Here is a 25,048-nt window from a genome sequence, read left to right on the forward strand (position 1 = left end):
GTACCACCTTGCCCTTGAGCGACGGGAGGAACGATTTGAGAGCCCAGAACACGGCTCGGAGTTCCAGGATGTTGATGTGCAGGAGCTTCTCCTCCGGGAGCCAGAGGCCTCTTGCGTGGAGATCTCCGGTGTGGGCGACCCAACCTTCCAGGGAAGCGTCCGTCGTCACCGTCTCCTGGTACGCCGGTGTCTGAAGCCCGCCGTGAGGTGTGCTCGAACGCCCCACCACTGAATCGCCCGCCGGAACACCTCGTTGAGGGGGACCCTGTCTTCGAAGGTGCCCGTCGCCTGCGTCCAACGGGCGTCGAGAAATTCTTGAAGAGGGTGCATCCGTAGTCTGCATAGGCACACCAGGTAGATGCAAGAGGACATCATCCCCAGGAGGGACTTGATGGACCTCACCCTGGCCAAGTCCGTAGCTAGCAGGCGCTGCACTTTGCCCAGAATGGTCTTCGTCTGTTCTTCCGACGGTGCCGCCAGGCACCTCACTGTATCGAGCTTCGTTCCCAGAAACAGGGCCACCTGTGACGGCACCAGGTGGGACTTTGGGTAATTTATGGCGAATCCCAGGTCTGTGAGTAGCTGGACGGTCCTTGCAGTGTGTTCGACAGCGAATTCCCTCGTCCTTGAGCAGATGAGCCAGTCGTCCAGGTAGGGGTAGACGTGGATCCCCTGCAGGCGCAGCCGCGCCGTCACAGGTGCTAGACACTTGGTAAAGACCCTGGGGGCCGACTTCAATCCGAACGGCAGTGCTCTGAATTGGTAGTGGCGTCCCTGGACGACGAACCTGAGGAACTTTCGGTGACTTCTGAGGATGGGAACGTGGAAGTATGCATCCTCCAGGTCCAGCGACGATAGAATGTCGCCTTCCTCCAGCTGTCCCAGCATGTGCTGGAGGGTGACCATCCTGAACTTTTGTAACCTGATGTATTTGTTCAAACGACGAAGGTCCAGGATGGGGCGCCAGCCGCCCGTCTTCTTCCTGACGAGGAAGTACCTTGAGTACACCCCGGATCCCCGGAGCCTCTTCGGGACGGGCTCGATGGCGCCTTTCCTGAGCATCGCCCATACTTCCAACAGCAGTTGCGGGACGTGATTTTCCTTCCTGGCCACAGGTGGAATGTGAGGGCACTTCTTCAGGAATTCGATAGAGTGTCCTCTTGCCAGGGTATCCAGCACCCAACGATCGGTGGAGATGGACTTCCACACGCCGACGAACTTTGTCAGCCGGCCTCCCACCGGAGTGCTTCGGTCGGGCCCGAGGCCACGGCCGGTTCAGTCCTTCTTGGAGGTGGTGGCCTTGCCGCCCTGGCCACCTTGCCGATGGCGCCAAGGCGCTCCCTGCTTGCCGCGACCCCTGTAGGCCTCCTGAGACGAGGAGCGTGCCGCCTGGCGGTAGGACGACGAGCCACCGCTGGATCCCTTGGAGGCCCCCTGTCTGCCTCCGGAGCTCCGAAAGGGCCGTCGTTGCTGAAGGGCTCCTAGGGCGCGGGCCGTCTCCGTGTCCGTCTTTATGGCTTGGAGGGATTCGTCCACCGCCTTCCCGACCAAGTTGCTGCCGTCGAACGGCATGTCCAACACCCTGGTCTGGAAGTCCTGACAGAAGTCGGTCGCCCGGAGCCAACCCCGTCGTCGTAGGCAAACTCCGTTGCCCAGCTGGCGGAACCCGGTATCGGCAATATCGGTTGCCACCGTTATGGCGGTCTGACGCCACCTCGCCTTCTTGAAGTATTTCCAGGGCCTCGGACCTCTTGTCGTCCGGTAGGAAGTCCAATATGGGGGCCAGCTTAAACCAGAGCTCTCTGTCGTAACGGGCCACGATCGCCAGGGCGTTGGTCGCTTTGATCGTCGCCGACGCCGACGAAATGACCCATCACCCCATGGCGTCCAACTTCTTTCCCTCGCCGTCTGGAGGGGAATTCGACGTTGAGGCTCCTGACCCCGCCGCTTTCTTCTTCGCCGCCGCCGAGACGACCGAGTCTGGTGTTGGCTGGGCCCTGAGGCACAGGGGAGCGGTCTCGGGGACCCGGTACTTCTTCTCGTACCGGTCCCGTTTGGCTGGTGCCGTGGGTGGAGGCCCTCCTCCCAGATGTCATCGATTAGAGGCACCGCAATGACAGTTTTCCTCTTGGCCTCCCGGCGCTGATAGAGGAAACCTTCCTTTTTCTTCTCCTCCGGGCAGAGCTGGAACAATTCGGACGCCCTGGCGATCATGGCGTGGAATGAGCCAATCTCGTCGGGCGGAGATGCCCGTGCGACGGGAGACCCGTTCCGTCGTCGTCGCCCTCAGAACCCGTCGTCGAGCCCACCGCACCCTCATCTGCCGACTCGTGGGAGGATGAGGAGGGAACTGCAGGCCTTACAGGGGCGAGCGGAGGAGAGGGTTGGATCCTCCGTCGTTTGTTCTGAGGACTTCCCGACGGGCCAGGTTGTGGGTCCTCCGGCCTGGGCCGTGGTAATCTCGTCCTTATCTCAGAGCATAAGGACTAGGTCGCAAACAAAATGGCCCCCGAGCTATCCTGAGGCCTAGGTTCCGGCTGCGCCGGAAGGGAAGGCTGCTCTTCCTCGCCATCATCGTCTTCCTCGGTTATCTCCTGAGGATCTTCCTTGCGGAACCGAACCTTCTCGAAATGTACTTCGAGATTCCTCGCGACCTAGGTCAGTTCCCCCTCCGAGGCTGACTCCGAGCTCGAGGAGGCTACCGGGCCCCCCCCCCTTGTTCCATCATGGGGGCCATGACGATGGGCTGAAAAGAGGATTCCCTCCTTGGCTTCAGGGAAACTCTAGTCCCGCAGTCTCCGCTGGCGGGGTCTCTGCCGGCTTGGCCAGAGTCGCCGCGATCGCCTCGATAGAGGCCTTTGCCTGCTGGGTAGGGGCCTTCATCACCTTCGGTGCGTCCTGGGCCTTCTCCTTAGGGGGAGGGGTGACACCTTGCTCCCCCTCTCCCGAGATCGGACGGGGCTTCTCCCGAAGCTTACCTGGGGTCTCGGACTTCCTCTTCCCCGAACCGGAGCGCTGGCTCGTGGTTGACGGTGCCGGGGAAGGTGCGCCCTGCCTGGCGACCGAAGAGCCCGACCTTTCGGCACTCCCGGAGCCAGCGGACTCGCGGCGCTTGGCCTGGTGTTGGGCCCCCGTCGCCGGGGCGCCCGCACAGGACTTAGAAGCCCACTCGAACCCTTTCTTCTTCTTCTCACCGTCGAGCCCTTCTCCAACCAGCTGGCGAGACGAGATCGACGGTCCCTCATGGTCCGCTCTGACAAGTTCTTGCAGAACTGGCAGTCCTTCTCTACATGAGTCTTGTCCCCATGAAGACAGTAGAGGCATCGCGAATGTTCGTCCTCCTTAACACATTCTGCAGCCCGCATCCAGGGCAGCTGCTAAACAGCTTGGGTCCGGGTGACAAACTCGCGTCCTGGGCCATCTCGAAGTCGGCCGCAAATCTTCTGGAATCCTCCAAGAGGTTGATTCGACGAAATCTTCACCCTTGAGGGGCGTAGGAAAATCCCGCAATGGGTACCCGTTAACGGGAGTAGAAACGGTGGAGCTTGAGGCTCGATTAACCAAAAAAATGTGAAAATTCACCTGAAAAAGCGCGAAACACGCAGTAAAAGTTCGAGAGCTAAGCACGAGGACTCCCAACACTTGAACGTGCGGTAAAAATCTGAAGATGGCTGCCAGAGGCGGGGCTTAGGGAGATGGCAGTCATTGGCTGTGGTCAGTATGACGCAGAGATCAGTGATTGGTTACTACTACGAAAGACAGATCAGAAACGAAACTGATACTGATTTTTTCTTTACCGAGGATTCCCAGCCTGACGACGGGGAATATTCATGTGCATGTGAATCCATGCCAGACCCCATGCTGGAGAAGGCTGAAACACTTGTATGGGGTTGCTGTTGGTACTCTTTTCAGAAGGGAATTGTCACAGCATTTCGGTGCTGGGCTGCCCATGTGGGCGGAACAAAGACTGATATGCAAATGGATATTTCCCATCTGTGAAAGGTACAGTTAGCTGAAGTGTGGCTGCGGAAGTGTGGCTGCGGAGTCTCGAGTGGGTACCTTCCCAAAGAACAGGTCAATGGGCCATGTTCGTTCTCGGAGAGGGGCACCTATGGACTATTTTTTGAATGTTTAAGGGACTTCGGTTTAGTCACCCTATGTATCCTAGGTTCATCCAGACGTGGACCCCTTGCTCACTCTGCTCAGAGAGGCACAGCTCCACCTCGCTGATATGAGGCCCAACAAGGCTGAAACACATGTATGGGGTTGCTGTTGGTACTCTTGTTCAGAAGGGAATTGCCATAGCATTTCGGTTCTGGACTGCCCATGTGGGCGGGACAAAGACTGATATGCAAATGGATATTTCCCATCTAAGGTACAGTGAGCTAAAGTGTGGCTTGGTACCTTCCCAAAGAACACATCAATGGGCCGTGTTCGTTCTCGCAGAGGGGCACCTATGTACTATTTTTAGATTGGATTAATAACAATTCATGTCTTTAGCATTAGTCAGACGGAAATACAATAATTACAAAATACATGTTCTGGTGTGGTCTAGGCCTACGGCTGAGGCACTGCCAAAAAACTGAATCAGACTTTGGATTTACTGCCCCCTAGTCAAGTCTTAGGACTGCTGAGCTTGTGGCGGAGTGGCTTGGTACCACATATCATGCAAGAAGTTACCTCTCAAAAGTAGGGCCTCTGTTACATGTTTTTCTATGAAGTTTTCTCTTTCCCAAGTAAGACGAACGTCCTGCAAACTAACAGTTTCTGTCATTGTCCTAGCTAGAGGAATATGTAAAGGGCACAGCAACATGTATCAAAGTGGTATTTGCAAAGATATGTTTCGCGGTGAGGCAGCAGCATAGGTCTGGGAACGGTGTAGGGTGCCAAGATGTCTAGTGTCATGGGAAAGGCTGTTAGTGCATCTACTACAGTGTGAGGTACCCATTTCACTTTTTTACTAATTGTCCTATTAGGGTTATCTGCAGGGGCATGGATTTGGACTATCACGTAACCTACTAACCAATAGAGAAGGGTAATATATGCCTATCTTTAGCTTTGTAAATGGCTAGCAGGAGAATAGGGATTTGCATTTACTTAATGTCTGGAATATATTGTAATTTTGTAGTTTTTGTCTATAAATACTGTAGCCAGATGTGGGCAGGTCGAGAGTTCTGGTCACTTGAGAATGACCAACTTCCCAGATGATAATTGCATTCATTAAAGAGCTGTCTTTCTGCAATTTGTGCACCTCATTATTGTATACTGGCTTTATTGGCATCAAACAACATTACAAACATTAGTATACAATTGCTAATCAAAAACGTTTCTTTGATAATCAAAATAACTAATCAGCAAACTCTGCTAATCAGTTCTTGAAAACTAGTTTATGCCTTGTGATTGCGATTACCAGTAGTTGATTTGTTGTATTTCATAGTCTCCTGGTACGAGATTTATTTTTTTAAAGAAGATGCTTTATCGTTCGGGGTTTTGTCTGCGTGAATTTTGTAATATTTCTGTGCATAAATGCGTTGTGGAATGTGTTTTTTAAACTGCACTCATTTACTTTTTGGAAAAGATGCCTGCTATAAAAATAAAAACTTTCTTTTTCACCTGCTCGATTTTTTTAATGTACATTTTTCCATAATATGCACATTTTAGGCAACCCTCCATTGCCTCGGGGGAAGGCTTGCACTTTATTACATGTTATGAATAAATACATGCAAATGTGCAGTGTGCTTACTGTAACATGACTTAAAAGGAAGGTTTTGAGCAAATGCTGGAATTTCATATTAGAAAGGCCTATCGTCAGTTTCTGAGAAGCACATTCCAGGGTTCAAGGACTGGAACAAAAGAGAGTCGGCGTCTCCTCTTAAAGGGCATGGCAAGAATAGTCCTCGAGAGGGTGTACCATTCAACCCTCTGCGCTAGATGTGAAGGGGCATTATCAGGAATGCACTTCCACAAAAAGAAAATACATTTAAACAGTAGCAAGTGCAGTGACCTGGCATGCTGAAGAGATGGAGTAAGATCTGTCCTAGTTTTTAGTTAAGCACACACCCGCCATTTGAGCTTTCCGAAATGGGACTTTTTGAGGGGCAGAAGTACGTTAAGGGCAGTGGCATTGTGAAACTAAAACATGACTACACATTGTCTCGGGGGCGCGCGCGCACACTCGCACGCACGCACGCACACACACACACGCACACACACACACGCGCGCGATTTAAAGGATCATCAGTTCCCAATGAGCGCATGAACCACTATTTGTCATGCAATGTCAGACTATGTTGCTGTGGAAGGCCACGGCAAAGATGGACATCCGGTAAACGCGCCGAAATAGGAGACTATACCAATGGAAGACCAGCACTGTACACATGCGATCTGATGGTCAAGTGATACTTTTTCATTGAGAAGAGCCTCAAACAGTATGTTGGCAGATATTGGCACACCCCTTCTTTGTCTTCATTAAAGCAACTGGTTAGAATGTCTCACTGGTTGGCAACCCAGTCAGTCATAACTGATCTGTGTCTTTAGAGTATGATTGAGAAATAAGCACCGTTCCACTGATTTAATCCAGACGTGCTTAAACATGAACGTGAAAGAAAGCATCGGGAAGAGAAGAAGACAGGGGGAAGAGAAGAAGGCAGGGGGAAGAGAAGAATCCTGTGGAACCCCACAGGTCAAACTGATGGCAGGGAGAGAAAGAAACCGACTCTGATGGAGCGCCTTCTCCACTCCTGCTGTTCTCCTGCGGTTCAAGTGGAAAACAATAAATTAGAGATGCAGAGGGCAATTATCTTGTGCAAGGCCTTAGTAGTGAATATTTGGCACATGTTCTTTTCTTCAAAATTCCAAGTGACTTGGAGATTTTTAACACATTCACTAGTCTCAATGAATCCATAATTGTATCCATTATAGATGACAAAATGTTGATCCTGCTATGTTTTGGTTAGAATCTAGGCTCTTAGATTATACATATGCTAAAATATGCATATAACAAAAAACAAGGTTTATTCTACAACTTTCAGCTAATTAACTGAAAAAGAATGATATTTAACCAACCAATAATATATCCTCGGGTGTGGTAGTAACCTGATGAATAATTCGAAACATCTGGAAACATCTGCAAGAAAAGATCCAATACATTGAGAATATTGGCATGTATGTAACAATTATACAGATATGCCTATCCTGCACATTACATAATAAGATTGGGGGCATGCACTTCGAATTATATTTCTATAGGTTATGTTAGGATATTTATATAGTACCTACTGCCATTGTTGTGGGCTCGAAGGATTGTGGGGTGAATGAACCTTCTGCAGACCGCAGTCCGAAAAAACATAAAAGTAAGAGCACCACATTGCATGCAAACAGTATTTAGAATGTAGGTGACAGCATTGTATGCCTTGTATAATGTCTTTAAACTAGTCATCTCAGCTAGTTAACGAACAGAGTACTCAGGCGAGAAAATTGCTATCTCAGTGACTGGATGACAGTTGGACCGAATTTTTCGTGGGGCTCAGCAGTATTCTGTGGGTTGCAGTGCTGTAGGGGCAACTGGCTATTATAAATTAGTAAAAACAACCTTTAAGGGCAACCACTGAGGGCTGTTCTATACTTTACATGCAGAACACAACCACACTGAATAACAGGCAATCACACACATATTTGTTAGATTTGTCGAGATAAACTCAGCGCATCTGTAACATCGAATGAATACAGCTGAAATATCTGTTACTGCATTTAGTGTTGCACTGTCGAACAGGTAGTGAAGTAGAAATATGTTTTATATTGGATACACATATAGCGTTGCACTGTTGAAAATAACGAAAACAAATCTTTAGTATTCGGAGTAATACATAACCATCCATAGAGAGAAAATGTAGCTCAAGCTACACCCGCAGGCTGAGTTCATTAGATTGTGTTTAAAAGAGAGGTGGATGCGGGACAAACAGGGTCGGTAGGGCGAGGAAGGCCAGATGTCTGTATGTCTGAGGGCAGTAACAGTCTGGCACCCTTCTGCTGTGGTATGCTACCATGCTTTCACTGTCCCCTCAATGCTGTGAGACGCTTTCCTGCTTGAACAGCAATGTATGCCAATAAGGCCATCTCACAGTGCTCAAGGCCAGGAAGGGAATCTTCCAGGTTGTTAGGCAACAACGTGACAGCCAGCGCACTCTGAGATCAGCACTAAGGGCTCAGCCAGCAAACCAGCCAAAGTGGATAGAATAGGCGTGCAAAAGAAGTGAACATGCTCCAAAAAAGGACTCACAGGCTAGAGAATCTGTGATCTGCGCAGCTTGTACACTTGGGAACCCTTCAATTGAAAACATGCGGGGAGGGCTGTAGATTAGAAATGTGTATTTGCTCTGTATTAGCAGACTTTTCCAGGTGTTGCCCCACCTTTAGAGTACAACGTTTTTACAATGAGCCAAAGCACGACTATCGTAGTAGTATCCAAGTGTTGGGTTTGTCTGTTTTTGCAAAATGTTTAACCACACTGAGCAGGGTTCTTGGTTCCGCAGTGGTCAGGCTTTCAAGCCTCACACAGTGCCAGAGTGCCGTTGTGAGGGTGGCATGGCATGTTGAAAACCATGCCTAATACAGCAGGGGGGCAAAGCTCCGATACCAGCACCCCTAGGCTCCCAAACGGCTAGTAACACTTTCATGGCCTAGCATGCCCCACCTTCTGCACTGCACCACCCCTCAGGTACCTGAGGTGCCACTTCTTTGTCATTTCTTCCTTGGCTCCACTGATCACCACCTCCCCAGCCCCTTGATCGAACTCCTCCTTAGGGACCTTTGTTTCATGTGCCAGAATGTCTTCCTACTAGACCCAGGGCTGGGGGAGCTCCCTAGCCTTCAATTATTCTCTTATTACACGCACCAGTCTCTAAGCAGGGAACTAAGATTCAAACCTGTGTCGCTCTGCGTTGTCTTGCTTCCAAGACAAACGTGTTGCCCCTGAGCTATCCTCCGATACTCTTTTAGTCTCCTTCCTCCTGCTTTTATCTCTAGCCATATTCAAATTAGCGCATCCTCCAAATAATCACATTTCCCTGTTCCATCAATTTCTTTGTTATCAAAGCCTTGCCCCACTGCAAGGGAGAGTTCGTTGGCTATTTGGCTATAGAATTCAAGTCTGCATGCTTAGTTTGCGGGATTTGGTGTCTCTCTGTGCGTGGGCAGTGCTTTTGCCATTTATTGGGCTCTGCCCTAGCCCCATCATACCTGGCGATCAAGCATTTTTAAATGATTCGCTTCCATATGGGACGGTGTGTGAGAGAGCGAGAGCTGCCACGCCAGAGGTGAACGATGGCAACCCACTCCTGCCCTCTCCGGAGTCCAGCCTGCATCTTACCTGCATATGTCAGCGAGGCATTGTGTGCCGTGGCTCGCATGCTCACGGGTTCCGTCTTTCCCCTTGTGTCCCCGTTTAACCCACAGGAATCACATGCACATGTTTCAGCTACTCTATGGGGTGCTATTTCTGGGGGGATTCCAAATGCCCACATTTATCCCACCTCACAGCCCATCTCTCTGTAACATGTTCTTAAAGTGACAGTGTCCCCTCCTCTTCCTCTCATTTAATGAGCCCCTGTCTGGTTTTAAAAGTGACGACGGAAGGACGAAGGAAATGGAGGAGACACCCCAATAACCTGTGTGAGGTCCTCCTCCTCCCTCCCCCACCCTCTCCCTGGGTAAGGGGGAGGGTGCCCGCCAAAGCGCGGCAAAACAGGCAAAAGCCCGCGAAGGGCAAACAAAGGAAAGGGGCGGGGGATGCCCCAGATAACGGGCGGCCGCTCGGCAGCATGGCCCTGCGAAGACCCAGACGACACCCACAACATCCGGGCTGAGCTACGCTGGAGTCCTAAATCCACCACCGAACCCGCCGCAAGCAACCACCTCAGCACAGGAAGAGGGAACAGCAAGCTCAACCGACTGGAAGACCATCATAGTGAAGATCGCAGCCTTTGTTGCAGAGCTGAATATAGACCCCACCATGACGATGGTGGCAGGGCTCGTCCTGAGCCTATTCGCGGGCGAAGGAAGAAAACAACATGGCATCTAAACCCAGCTGCGCCATCGTGATGTGGAATGCCAACAGTATTCAAAAGAAGACAGACAAACTCCTTCACCTGATGGAAACGAGAAAGGTGAGTGCTGCTTTGCTTTCAGAGACCCACCTGCAAGGAAACCAGAAGCTGAGCCTGGCGAACCACAGAGTGTACCGGACCGACAAAACCTGCAGGAGCCAAAGGAGGGGGGACCGCAGTGATAGTGAAGACGACGATCGACCACCATGAGATTGCACTCCCACCCCTCAGAAGAATTGAAGCCACTGGAGTACAAGTCAAGAATGCTACAGGACCACTCTGACTGATTGCAACTTACTGCCCCCCGAAAGCAAAGCTTGATCTCCGAGACCTGGATGCTTTGCTGGATTCAACGGTTCCGACACTCATCGGCGGAGACCTCAACGCCAAGCACCGATGCTGGAACTCCAGGACTGCCAACCAGAGGGGACGGACACTGCTGGCGTATTCCAGGAAGAACGACTGTGTGGTAGCAGGCCCGACTGAGCCCACGCACTACCCAGGTGTAGCAAGTCACAACGCAGATGTGCTGGACATCGTGCTACTGAAGAACCTGCAACACTCTGTGGAGCTGGAAACACTGGTGGAGCGGACCTCGGACCACAATCCAGTAGCAATCACTGTGGGAGATGAGATGGAACCCTACCAGCAGGCCGAGAAGTACAACTTCAGAAGAGCCGACTGGAGCCGCTTCAAAGAAGAGCTGAACAGAATGGTCACTCCAACCCCGCTGAGCACCATGGATGATATCAACAGGGCCGTGGAAGACTTCACGACAGCAGTCCAGGAGGCAATCAAGAGCAGTGTTCCGAAGCAGAAGACAACCAGATGTTCCATCTACGACCTACCGAGAGGCATCCAACAGTCAATCGCCGCCAAGAACCGCGCCCGACGCCAGTGGCAGAAGCTCCGCACACCTGATCTCCTGCAGAAGTACAACACGCTCGCAAGACTCCTGAGGGAACAGATCCGACAGCACCGTGGAGAGAAGTGGGAGTCTGCAACAGCCAAGCTGAAGGAGGCAGACAACTCGTGTGGAGAATGACTCGTCGCCTGACTGGGAAGAAGGAGCCAAGCCCACCAATCCAGGGACGAACCCACCTTGCATGCAGCAACAAGGACAAGGCAGAGGTCCTTGCCGAGACACTGGAGGCTTCGTTCACCCCGAACAAGGTAAGTAGGCTCTCAGACGGAGTGGAGGAAGCAGTTGAGAAGTACCTCGCAGATCACAGAACCGGGCTGGGAGCAGAAGACATCAAGGAGTGCACAAGCTCTGAGGTAGCAGGACTTGCAGAAAAACTGGCGAACGGCAAGGCACCGGGGAGCGACGGAATAACCACCCTGGCAATCAAGAACCTCCCACCAGCATCAATGGAACATCTCACAGAGATCTTCAATGCATGCATGAGGCTCCAGCACTTCCCGAGTTCCTGGAAAGAAGCAAGGGTCATCGTTTTTCCAAAGGCCGGCAAACCACTGAGGGATCCAGCAAACTACCGCCCCATCAGCCTGCTTTCTGGATTATCGAAGCTCCTGGAGAAGGTCCTCCTCGCTCGACTCAGCGACTTCACCTCCGAAAGAAATCTACTAGCAAAAGAACAGTTTGGATTTCGAAAGGAGCATGCAACGACTCATCAGCTACTGAGAGTGGTGGGCACCATAAGTCACAGATTCAACATCAAGAAGTCCACAGGAATCGTCTTCCTGGATGTCGCCAAAGCATTCGACCGAGTCTGGCACAAGGGACTGCTGCACAAGATGATTGGCCTGGGATTTCCGAACTACCTGGTGAAGACGATTGCAAGCTACCTGGGGGGCCGCACCTTCCATGTCGCCATGCGGTCTGAGATGTCCTCTTCACATCCCATCCGAGCAGGCGTGCCACAGGGATCGAACCTCGGACCCTTCCTGTTCAACCTCTTCACCAACGACATCCCGACAGATCTCCACAAGACGAACCTGGCGCTGTATGCAGACTATGTTGCAGTAATCTCCCAGTCTTTCAGCGAAAAGGAAGCGGCGAAGAACCTGCAAGCTTCATTGGATACCATCGCAAAGTGGTACAGCGACTGGCGGATAGAACTCAACACCAGCAAGACAACTTCAACGCTGTTCACCAGAAAGAAGATCAAGGAGCACCCACACATCAGCCTCAACGGGGAGACCATCAAATGGGAGAGCAGCAGCCACTACCTCGGTGTGACCCTGGACAGCAAACTCAACTGGGAAAGCCACATTGAGAATACTCAGCAGAAGGCAACAGGAAAGATGGCAGCACTGTACCCACCCCTGAAGAGCAAGTCCATGCCACTCCGGACAAAGATCAACGTCTACAAGGCGCTCATCAGACCAACCCTGACTTATGACTCCCCAGCATGGATGACCTGCCATGAGCGACACCGGAAGAGTCTTCAGATAGTCCAGAACAAGGCCCTGCGGATATCGTCCGGAGCACCAATCTTCACAAGGATAGCAGACCTTCACAGAGACCTGGACATCGAGATGTTGGATGAACATCTAGCGAAGCTGAGTAAGAACTTCTGCCAAGAACTGGATCAGAACCCGAACCCTCTGATCAGAAGACTCACTGCCACCACTGCAAACCCCTTCGACCGCTACCCGCGGCCCATCACTGCGAAGACCCTGTGAAACCAGCCCTACTGTGACAAGACCACACAGACCAAGAAGACTACAAACCCACGACTACACACTCAACCCGAGAAGATGGAGTAATGAGGCTCAAGCCTCGGTATCCAAAAAATCACCGCTGATGGATAAAAATATCAGCAAGAAGAACAACAAGCGCGCGAGCAGGCAGTTTCCAGCCCCTGCCAACGGACGCCTGCCGGACACAAAGGAAGGATTTTGTTTTCGTTTGCAGCTGAAGGACGCCGACCTGCCCCTCAACACGGAAGAGTTTCCTGCTCCTGAGTCGGGTTGCTGAGCCCAGGCGCGGAAGTGCCAGGTTCCAGTTGAGGTCGTCCTCACTATGGCCAGGCGAGGCGTTTCCAGTTCTCGTGGCGTTTCGTAGGAGGTTTGCGGTCCCATGTGGAAGGTGCGTCGGGTCGCGGAAAGGGAGTGAGAAGGTATGGCTAGAGGGAAAGTAACTAATCCGGCGTTGGTGGGACTGGGGAGTGGTGTCACAGGGCGCTGGCCATGTTTAAGTTCAGGAGTCCAGGGTCTTAGGCGGGGCTCGCGCTGGCGGTCAATGCAGGACAATATAATCAGGTTGCGCGGCAGGAGAAGGATCAAGCCTTGAAGGGAGTGTAAGGTGCAACACCGGCTAGTTGTGATTGCAAACAGGAAGCGGGCCAAGGGCCCCTAGGCTGGCAGCAGGTCAGGCACATGTCCGTTATCTGCTGGGTGGACCATCCCGCCCCAGAAATGTTGGAAATCATGTGGCCAAGGTTCTTCGGCAACAGGGGTAATTTACATGTGTTTCCCAGATGTGTTGGAACGGGAGTGAAAACGTTGCACATTGGTTGCTGTGCTTTCAACCAAGTCAACAGCGGCGCTGCTTTGTCTTAAAGCTAGAAATGCCAATCGGCAAGTGAGATAGCTCAGCACGTTATTGTGCCTGCTGGGTAGCGTCAGCGTTTTTGGGCAAAAGCGCCACGGCCCATGAAAACATGACCCAGGTTAAAAGGAATTATTGAATGTAGCGGTTGCCCTCTGTTGGATAGATTGGTGTTGTGGAAGAAAGGAAGCGGTTTATCGGGCGCATGTAACTTCCACCCTCAGCACTGGTTTTAAGATTGTGTCGGGGCACCGGGGTTGTCTGGTTGGTACGGATGGCACACAAGTGTTGGCAGGGGTTGCTCTTCAAGGAGGATTATGCATTGGGAGGCATGTATGGCATAGTTATGTTTTTATTGGTACTAGCACAATGAGGGGAATGAACATTATGCGTATTGTTGGGTTTGCGGAATGTTGGATGACAGTTAAAGAGGAACGAAGGTACGGGTGAAGTATGGACCCCGGCTCCCACGAATCCTTGCATTGGGAGCAGGCCTCTGCTAGGGAGTGCAATAGTGGTCTAACGTTGGGGGTAAATGCACGTGGAAGGACAGTCAACGATGGGGGCAGGCCTGGCACTGGGAAGAGTGTTTTGCGATAATAAATATTAATGTGCGTTCTACAAAGTTAATATGCGCCCAGCCAGTGGTATTTCTTTACTGGTGACCGGCAGGCCGGAAGGGAGTGCGCATATTTTTCTCAGGGCTGCTTTAACCCCGGGAGCGCAAACCGGTGTGACTTGAGCAGAATATGGTAATTGTCGAGCCATATAGCATAGGGTTTACGGAATGAAAAGCACCGTTTTCAAAATATTTTTGCACATGAAGATTAATGGGGCAGTTCACGCGGCGGAGATGCTTGGTTTTGAACTGTATTGGATGGTGAATTTAGTGGAAACTTTAGCTTGGCGGGCTGCTCTTCATTACTGCACAATGTGGCTAGCAGGCAGGCAGTGTGTGTGCCAGAAAGGCTCGACGGAGATGCCTGTGGGAATTGGCTGCTGAGATACAGGCCCGGGTATAGTAGAGAGACACTAGTGCATAGCTCTCAACCATTTGTGTCGCAAAGGCAGATGAATACACCCGATTTTAATTTTGGCGGGTGAGAGGCCCATTGAAACGAATGGGCGTGCAGGAGGCTTGGCGGGTGAGTCAGCTGTTTACGAGGCGGGTGACACCCGCCAAAAACGTGTGATTTGAGAGCTATGCTAGCGGAATTACGGGAGGGGAAGTTAACAAGGTTAGTCCATGTTCCGCCCCATCCCACGGACTTCAAACACCATAATGCAGTGGGCAAAACAGATCCAACCAATTGGACTGACAATAGCAGTGGATTCATGGTCATTCACTGGTAGATGGGGGTGCAACACGAGCATAAATAAATGGTTGGAACTTTAAAGGGATACAAGTATTGGCGGATTGTATGCATCATGGTAGGAATAATCAAGCAGCCTTGCGTCCAGGTAAACTGCACTAGAGCAAGAACAGGGGTAATAGCCGCTTCGGATAAATGCAACCTGGGATGATGCAGACATGCAGCACACAGGTGCTGTGGCGGATTAGCAATGCAACACACAGTCAGACTAAAACCAAAGCAGTGTGGGCATCAGGGGCAAAGCAGCCTACACGGAAGGAAGTTCTACCGAACGGGGAGTGTTGTTTTTCTGTTGGGAACCAGTTTTTGAATAGTGACAAGGGGTGAGTTGTTGGGATAATGTGATACGAATTGTGGCCAAGGTGAAGCTGGGGAGAGGAGTTGGAGGGCGGCCTCCAGCACTACTTGGTGTGGGGGGAAAGCGAGTTGCCCAGGCTTGCAAAGGACTAGTCATTTCTCTCTTGTGAACCCGTGAATATTAAAGAAGGGAGAGTTTTGCATATAACGGGACGCAAATTGTGGTTTAGGTGAGGCAGGGGTGAGAAGTTGGAGGGCAGCTCCCTGCACTATGGGATGTAGGGACAATGAAAGTTGGCCAGGTGTTGTACAGTCATCAGGGAGCAGGCTACTGCCGATTTCAATGGAGATGTAACTTGCAGATTTATTGCCGGGCATCCATTTGCACCTTTAGGCTCTTGGGGCGTGGCTGCATATGGGCACGTATGGTGCTCAGCTTCCTTCATCGCAAATCTGAGTGAGGCCCTCCCAGTTTAACCCAGGAGAAGACAGGAGTCAGAAACGTGTGCAGGATCTCCCCCCCCCCCACGGGGGGCACGAATGACACTGGCGGGCTGCATTACAAACTCTCATCCCATTCACCCACCTGCCAGTATGCAGGTCAGGGGGTTAGCGGTACAGCACTCTCACAAGCTACCGTTCTTAAGCGCCTAATTCACAAGAGTGTAAGTTCCCCAAAGTGATGGTGGTGAATGATGTCAGGGCTTGCAATGCCCGGGGCGATAAGCTTTCTGCATTACAATTGCAGTGCAGGGTCGGGTGCTTTCACGGGATGCCAGTACCTATATAGAACTGCAGTAAAGGAGTGAAGCTCGCTTTGACACCTGTGCAGAACCAGTTGACACAGGTTCGGATCCCGCCAGGACCAAACTCAGCCGTTCAGTATTAATAAGCAGCGCTCAGATATGTTTCGTAGCACGGGTTAGTAGCACTATACAAGTGCTGAATTATATCTCGCCTGGTGAGCAAGACGACACGAAGCAGACCAGGGTCGAGCATCGGGTCCGCTCAGAGAAACTTCAGGGTATTAAACATGTTATAAATAACTCATCATTTTATATACCAAGGGTATTTATTTAATGGGGGCAGTGTGTCGGCTTTCATGGACCCCCCCTGGGTTTATCTGATTTGGCCGCGGGGTAAAGGTTCATGAGGTGCCCAGGTCAGTTACTGATCTGTCGAGGTGGATCTGCAAGAGGGGATCCCCCACAAGGCAGTTTGGCCAGGTTTGAGACATGGTGGGGTACCGCATCACTGCAAGGTCTGGTAGTTGTAAGGGCCTTGAAGCAGGGGAGAGGGCCCGGGCTACCCATTGAGCTGCGGAAGGGAACAGGAAGGATATGAATACATGCTCAACTTGTTAAAGTTTGGGCACTGGGGCCGATCAGTTACAAACCCCAGGGGCGCCAGGCGTATTAACATAGCGCATGGGTACAAATGAGAGGGAGGAGATGTTTAGAGATGTATGGGGGCTTGGGCGGGAGCAGCTTAGCAGGAAAGAAAGGAAAGACAGAGCTAGAAAGGCACAGAAGCTCGCAATAGGCTGGGAAAAGTGGTCTGCAAGGTGGCCATCTGGTGATGTCACAGGGGTTAGCGACATCATCCACTGGGTGTTGGTCATTACCCGGCGGCCTCCAACCACTGTGTGTTAATTACAGAAGAGGTGCGGAAGCTAAAAGGATAGGATGGAAGGACTCTACCGGTTTGAAGAGGACCAACGTTTTTTGAGCAGAGGACTGCACCTGGCTGTTGGGTGGAAGTTCCATATATGGTATTGTGGGGGAGTCCAGAACAGGCCAGACTGGCTGGAGCCTTCCCAGTGATTGTATGTTGTGGGTACATGCTTGGGGTGGGACCTGGGTGAATGTAGTGTGTGACCAATATGCACTTCATGTTATGGGTGTCTGGTATCTGTGTATGTGACACAAAGAATGAGACGGCCCTGCCCGTAACTGACATGAATGCAGTGTGGTGTGCTGAAAGACCGGGTGCTTGTCCCAATCCACATTCCTTGTTGTGAGTGTCTGGAGGGAAGTGAATGGCCTGAATGTACTGTGAGCCTGATTGGCTGCCTGCCTGCATGAATGCTCTTCAGACTGATTGGCTACTGAGCTTGTCCCAGCAGTGTGAATGAGAGACAGAACAGTTTATCTGGGGACCTCTCACTTACTGGAATTGTTCAGAAGCTGAAATCGAAACTTGATGCTTAACCATGAAGCCCAGCTGGAAGAAGAAGACTTTGCTGCTGCTTTCCTTCGACGCAATCCGAAAGCTGGCATGTCTCCAAGAACTGATCCAAGAGAGGACCTGGCCAGGAGACCTCTTTCCAAGCTACGTAGGACCATCGTGCACCAGGTCATCTTCACCAAGTCTCCCTGGAAGTCAGAACCGAAAGGCTGGCGACCGGAGAAGGGTACCGCTGAGGAAACATTGAAGTAAGCGCCAGGATATCGAGGCCATCAATGACCATCACCGTCGATCGAGGTTGGGAGGGCCGCTGTAGCCTCGCCGACCGGAGCCGCAAGGAGGACTCCCTTGCTCATCACCGACATCCACTTTGTCCCACTGGAGGAAGTCAAGGTCGCAGACGAACCGAGGAGAATCCGTTGGTGGGTTTCCCGCCACCCGAAGTCCACAAAGACGTTGACGAAGAGCCGAGTGGGATCCGTCGACGACCCGTGGACAAACTCTGCTAAACCAGGTACATTGCTGTAGTAGAACATTTTGTAGCAGGAAACAAGACTATTTTAAACATATATGGACTGGGCTTGTTGATACACTTTATTTACAGGTTGCCCAGGTGGGGGGGATCCTCACACAGAACTGTGTCTGGGGTAGAGACAAAGTATTCTGCCATTTGTTTAACTTAACTTGTCTTCCTTCCTATGTCTATTGTTGATTCAAGTTACTATTTGATATGTATGCCATTGAGACTGTCATCAGTTGGTGCATTTTAATGGAGTCAAGAGTTAACTGTGATACCATATAGACATTGTACATATTAATCATATTAGTATTGCCAAAGCTGAAAGTGTGTTATTGATTGTGTAGATATTCTGAACCTTATTTATATAAAGAATTGTGTTATCACATAACATAGTGTGTGGACATTCCTTTGTGGGAAGTCGGGGACTACACTGTACTTATAAACCAGCCTGCATGACCTCCTGAGAGCTAAGACTTGATTGCTCGTCCATTGCTACAAACAATAGAGAATCTTGGCTGGGGTGCTCTGTGCTTTTACTCTGCCATATAGAGGGCGTGAGTACAGATAACCCCCCTCCAGCCTGTACACTGGTGTCAGCGGTGAGATGCTTATGGCTTTAAGAATCAGTGTGTAACCTTGGCACTTACAAAATATCCACACTTTGTGAATTTGAGGTTTAGTTGTGTACTAGATAACTACATTACAAGCAATGGAATCTATTGCAAATGGTAAACTGAGTAAGATGAGCTTAGAGGCTCTCCAGAGTGCTTGTGAAGCCAGGGAGGTAGATTCTGAAGATAAGTTAAGTCTGAGCTGATAGCTGCCCTGGTGGACTACAAGACTGATTGTGAAGCTCTTGATGAAGGGGGGGGACGCAACCATTGAGGACCCTACCCCTGGGGTTGTTACTGAATCTGTTTCTGGGAATGCCACCACTCCTGCTGCCTCTATTCCAAAACCCAACAATGTTTCTTCAGGGGATTCCTTGGAACTTGAATTATTGAGGATGAAATTGGCCTTTGAATATTAAAAGTTGGAAACTGAAGCTGAACTTAAGAAAGAGGAGGTGGTACAACAAGTGATACTCAAGAATAGGAATCTTGAACTCAAAGACAAGGACACTGAATGTCAGAGAATCCAGCTAGGGAAAGCGAGAGTGGAGACTTCAGCCAAACCAGTTGAAATGGCTTGTGGAATCCATGATGTTGATAAAAGAGATTGGTTTATTAAGTAGAGTGCCTCACACTGGTTATGACTGTATTCTGAAACTGAGTGTGGAAGAAAGGGGTCAGTATGAGTGCATGAAATCTGCTTTGATTGCCAAGTTTAGCAAGACACCTACCCAATGCCTTAAAGGTTCAGGGAATATAAGAAAAGAGAGAATGTGTCTTGGATTGACTGGGTGAGTGCTGCGCATATGAACATGGTGGGGTGGATTGATAGATAGATAAAACTTTTGTTGAATTTTCCCACCTTTTGTTTTTTGGGCATTTTTCTGAAGCCTGTTCACCAGAGCTGCGTCAGTATGTTGCTGACCAGAACATTTTAGATCCCTTTAAGCTGGCCATGCTGGCTAACAAGTGTGTCTCCCAACGGGAGTCCCCCGAGGAACCCAGTGGGCAGGACAAGGACAAAGAAAAGGGGACCTCTCAGAAGTCTGAGGAGTCCCAAAAGCAGTCACAGTCGAGTAAACCCAAACCTTCCTCTCCTAAGAACCAAAAATCTAATAGGGATGTGTCCTATGTGGGTGGGAGTAAGAGTAGTGGTCCTCCTGCTGTAAAGCAGGCTCCCAGGGGCTCCAGTAGCGTACCTCGCATTGCTGGCACTTGTTGGGACTGTGGGGCTCTGGACCACAAGAAGGGTGACCCCAAGTGTAAAGGTAAGGCACTCTGAGTCCAGGCTGTCAGCCTGACCCACCCTTACCTCATGCCTGACCTCACTGTCCTCCCCCTCCTCTACAGGAATCACATTTGGTGCTCCTGCAGAGATTTCCCTAGTGTCCCTTAAGACCTGTGACCAGTACGCAGAAGTACTAGCTACAATCCCACAAAACACCCGAAGATTTTTGAGAAGTGTCCTCCTGAATGGCCAGCCTTCTACTGGTTTGAGAGACACTGGGGCAAGCATGACAGTGGTGTACAGGACCCTGCTCATGCCAGAGGACTATATAGGGACTCCTCTGATAACTACCAGGATAGCTGGTGGGCCTCCCAAATTATCTCCTGTAGCCCTAGTCACCATCACGATTGCGGACAAGACAGCAAAGCTTCATGCCATGGTTCAGGAGAATGTACCTGCTAACATTTTGTTACGTAACAATCTGGTGGAGTTGGGGTTGATCTCTCTGATGGTCTACCCCTGACTGCTGCTGCAGTCACTAGGTCACAGGTAACACTGGGTCTGACTGCTAGTCAGGTACCCAAGCCAAAGGGGAGACCCAAGGCAAGATGGAAGAGCAAGAAGTCCACCTCTGTGAAGGGGGATACTTCTCTTCCTGCTGCTTAAGCAGCACCCACTGCGATGCGGGCTGGGTCCAGTGGCAACCCGAGACTTGACTCTTGAGGGAGAAGAGCCAGAAGACACTGCTGCAGGAGAGGTGCTCGACCCAGAGGATCACCACAACATTCAATGCCTGCTGGGTGAAAGGGGACCCTCTCGGGCAACTTCTGTAAGGGACAGAGAGAGTGCCACTCTCTCGAAGGTCTGAGAAAACAAGCCCAGGCAGAAGTGCCTAGGTCTTTCAAAATGTATTGGGAGGGTGAGCTCCTTTGTAGTGAACCCACTAACCATGAACCTGGTGCCCTCAAGGGGTTGGTGGTACCCAAGGTTTACAGGCCCTTCCTACTGAAGTTGGTGCATGAGGTGCCCTTAGCTGGTCATCTTGGTACCAAGAAAACTAAGCAGGGACTCTCTGCACATTTCTACTGGCCCTCGATGGGAGTAGAAGTGGAGTCCCACTGCAGGACCTGTCCTACTTGTCAGTTGTCTGGCAAGACTGGAGGCAGTGTCATTGCCCCACTGCAGCCGTTGCCAGTGGTTGGCACACCATTTGAGAGGGTTGGCATTGACATTGTCGGTCCCCTGGACCCTCCCACTTCAGGTGGACATCACTTCATCCTGGTCTTGGTTGATCATGCCACCAGGTACCCTGAGGCTATACCCCTTTGGATTGTTACTGCCAAGGTGGTTGCCAGGGCACTCCTGGGCATTTTTACCTGAGTTGGATTCCCTAAAGAGGTTGTCTCTGACAGAGGATCCAACTTCATGTCGAGTTACATGCAAGCAATGTGGAAAGAGTGCAGAGTAACCTACAAGTTCTCCACCTCCTACCATCCCCAGACCAATGCTCTGGTTGAGAGATTTAATAAAACTCTCAAGGGCATGCTGGGTGCTTTGAAAGAGCCCCTAGGGAGGAAATGGGATCTCCACCTGCCATGGCTGCTGTTCGCTTACAGAGAAGGGTGTTGGTTTCAGCCCCTTTGAGCTCTTCTTTGGAAATCCCCTTCCATTAATCAGAGAAGGTTTGGAAGCCACCCCTCCAGGTCCTGCCAAGCAAGTGGGGGACTATAATAATAATAATATTTATTGTGATTTAGTTTGCATTGAAACTTTACACATTAATATAGCTTTTGCATAAGAAGAAAAAGAAAACATATATAGAGTAAAAATTGTCATAAAAAGGGAATACATAACAATTTCGCTACAGAGTTATAGATAACGAGAAAAAAACCCATCAAATTCCCTAAACAATCAAACCATCATGTCTTCATCTCATTACTTTTTGAAAACAATAGTTTCGGTTTTAGCAAAAAAGCATACAATGCCTCATAATAGCAGCTTATCTTCAGGGCGAGCTTCCAACGTATAGTTAACATGGCACTAATGGTTTACCATTGTAATAGTTTTTGCTTAGATGCACACCCGTGATAAATGGCGGGGTCAATTAGGTTTAGACAGTAACTGTTCAGTAGTTCATCTTTGTGTTCTCCTATATGGTTATATTAAGGCGTGTTTCCACCTTCAGCCAAATATTATACAATGCCATCAGGAGTATCATACTGTTAGAATTAATGCAATTATACCAGAATAGTTCCTCTTTGATGTATCCATGATTATGCACAAAATTGCCCAAACCAAGGATTATGGCACTTAGCATCTGGTGGCTTTCAGTCAACAAATGTCTGGCCATCTCTGGCTAATTCATTTCCTTACATAAACGGCAAAGTCGTAGTTCAGGAGCAATCCTGTCTCTTCTCCCGGTGATCATTAATGTGGGTAGTTGTTCAAGCCTTAAAAGTAAGGTGAAGCGTCTAAGTGTCACATCAGGGCACAGATTGAGGTAGCTCTGAGGTTTTTTAAAGTTGTATAATCTATACTGGACAAACTGATAGCTTTTCAGTTTCCGGAGATGGGCATAGTTCTCGTGCCAGGCCCAGAGATCTATACATTTACCCAGGGCTCTCTGCAGTTTGGACATTTGCTCCTTCGCGGGACACGGGGGATTCTCCTTAGAGATCTCTTGGTGGACGGCCTTTAGCAGCCCGTTATTTGTTTCACCACTCATTCTCAAATAGAGTGGGGCTCTCTTTTTTAAGACTTGAGCATTCAGCGAGTTCAATCCCAGTTCTAATCTTATTATTGCCATGGGAATTCCTGGTGGTAGACCCAGGATAGAGCGCCAAAACTTTCCTTCTAACACCTGTAACCATTTCAAGTCAGTATTAAGGAGAGCTTCCAGACCATAAATGATCATAGGGGACAATACTTGAACATAAAGTTGATGTGTGCCCCAGATAGTGAAACCTCCCTGATTTACTGTGAATCTATGGAACAGGGCGGTTAATTGTGCCGCTTTTGAGATACGCTGTTTGCATGTTCCATAATCCCCGATGGTCTCAAATTCGACCCCTAAATAACGATAATAAGGAATGTAGGCAATGATATCGAGCCCCACTCTCAGCTGGACACGGGAGGTGTTCTTTTTGGTGAATCTCATGGCCTTAGTTTTTTCCAGGTTAATTTTAAGGCCGTTTCCCTCGGCATATTCCCACAGGGCAAGGGCCGGCCTACGCAGCCCACTGATGGTGTGGTCAAGTATTACTAGGTCGTCTGCGTAGGCAAGAACAGGGCAGATGGAATCTCCTATTTTCGGTGGGCAGTTGGTCGCAGCCCTAATAGCCACGGAGATGTCGTGTACGTATAGATTATATATTAAAGGAGCCGTAACACAATCTTGTTTGATCACTCTATTTTGGAGCACGCTTCTGGTGCTAGGACCTTCCTGGTCCAGTTTTAATTTTACAGAGGTATTCTGATGAAGATGTAATCTAAAGTACTGCAGGAGGTTCCATCAGACCAAGTATGGCTTCCTGGATAATCACTAATGGTTTTGCCATTGACCATTTCAAAGTAAATGTTCCCACCCTCGGCCTTCAGAATCACTATATTTAGTATGTTGCATGTAGCTATTAGATTTTAACTTAAGGTTATGGGACTTCCCTTTAATCCCGGTCATGTGGCAGTTAAAATCGCCAACCACTATTACCCCAGTGTTTCTGAGTTTTAGCAACCAGGTAGCCAAGCCAATAGGTCATGAAGAGCCTCCTGCAGTTGTTCTCTTAGTAATGCTCCAGGGGCGTTATAAAGGCTGACTAATAGGAAGTGATCCCTTCCTGCCTCATTGTCGTAGTAGACTTCAACCGCCAACATGTTACTAGCACATTGGGTTTCTACTAGTTTTGAACCAAAGGTGTTGGCTACCCCCGGGATAAGGCCGCCATAAGGTCTGCCCTTTACGACTTTTTTTGCTGCCATTTGGTAAGTGACAAAACCATCCAAATCAATGGATCCATCGCGCAGGTTTCTTGAAGGCAAAAGCAACTATGTTTATCCAGGATTTTGGTAGAGCCCTCTGTTGACAGCAAATGTGCAAAGCCCCTGCAGTTCCATGACAACATTGTAATATCTCATTGTTTTAGCAACAGTCGAGGTATAGAATCAGCCAGCCATTTTAATACTTGTTGGATGTCCGAAACTTCCACATTCTTCCCTTGAGGGAGGTTAGGACAGGCACTGGTCTCAACTGGTAGATCTACCTTTTTTGGCAGGTAATTTATGTCGACGTCATTCAAGTCAGCATCAACCTCCACATCAACAGCTTTCAATTCAATCTTATAGTTCCTTAGCAATTGTGCGGTTGATAGAAACTTGCAATGGAGCGCTGTGACCTGGAGATTTGGGCCTTTTAATGATTCCACGAATTGGAAGTCGTCTGACTTAAGGACCCTCAGTTGCGGTACATAGCTCAGTCTAGATAACAGTTCTGAGCGAGAGAGACATTTTGGCTCTTTACTTAAGTATAAGTTCTTTATCAAACATATTCGATTTCCTTCCTTGGCAGCTTTAGTTTCAGTCGGTAGAGTTATATTAGTTGTTGAAGCCAGTGGCTCAGATATTCTGTCGAGGCACTCCACCTCCGAAGCCTCATCCTCGTCACTCACGTTGTTTCCCTCCAGTTTACCATCCCCCTCATCAAGCTCATTCATTTTTTCCCTTGCAGGTATTAGCCAGCTAGTCAGGCTACCCTCTTCACAGTTCCTCCTTTTTCTTGCTCTGGCCGCTCTTTTTTGGCTTTCTTTGAGGGATGCCCAGTGGATTCCTTACCGGGCCTGGAAGGAGCCATTGCTTTGGCTCTTTTATTCTCAGCCGCCCTCCTCGCCATTCTTTGTTGCTTACGCGAGAAGAAAGGTTCATTGATTTCATTATCATCCTCTGGCCCCGAAATTTGTTGTTCCTCAGTTTGTTGTTCTTCAATTTCTTTCGACCAGTTGTATAGCTTCCGAAAGGTTTGGAATCTGCTGAACAGTCAATGTCAGCAATTCCATCAGCATTCTCCCTTTTGACCATATCTAGGGTTAAAGCATTGGAATTGTCCAGTATTCGCCCAGACATTTTCGGTAGGATTTTAAGGGCGAAGTGCAGGGATGCAACTGAAGACTGAATCTCTGCAATCTCAGCCGCCCCTGGATAGGTATTAGCTAAACACTCACTT

The 25,048-nt window shown here is 49.7% G+C and overlaps 1 protein-coding gene across 4 annotated transcripts in view; it reads right to left on the minus strand.

The window, feature by feature from the left end:
- MAPDA (N6-Methyl-AMP deaminase) overlaps positions 1 to 25,048 on the minus strand; it is a 486,784-nt gene that overhangs the window by 276,091 nt on the left and 185,645 nt on the right. For 3 of the 4 annotated variants that reach the window (XM_069624760.1, XM_069624759.1, XM_069624762.1), the window contains one exon: positions 7,066 to 7,126. The exons of the other annotated variant lie outside the window; for it this stretch is intronic. In XM_069624760.1, coding sequence (XP_069480861.1) covers positions 7,066 to 7,116 — 51 coding nt within the window. In that variant the 5' untranslated portion in view covers positions 7,117 to 7,126. The remainder of the gene's footprint in view (positions 1 to 7,065; positions 7,127 to 25,048) is intronic. 4 annotated transcript variants of the gene reach the window in all.

The sequence above is a fragment of the Ambystoma mexicanum genome, chromosome 11 (assembly GCF_040938575.1).
Source record: "Ambystoma mexicanum isolate Mex_15411 chromosome 11, UKY_AmexF1_1, whole genome shotgun sequence".
Lineage (NCBI taxonomy): Eukaryota > Metazoa > Chordata > Amphibia > Caudata > Ambystomatidae > Ambystoma > Ambystoma mexicanum.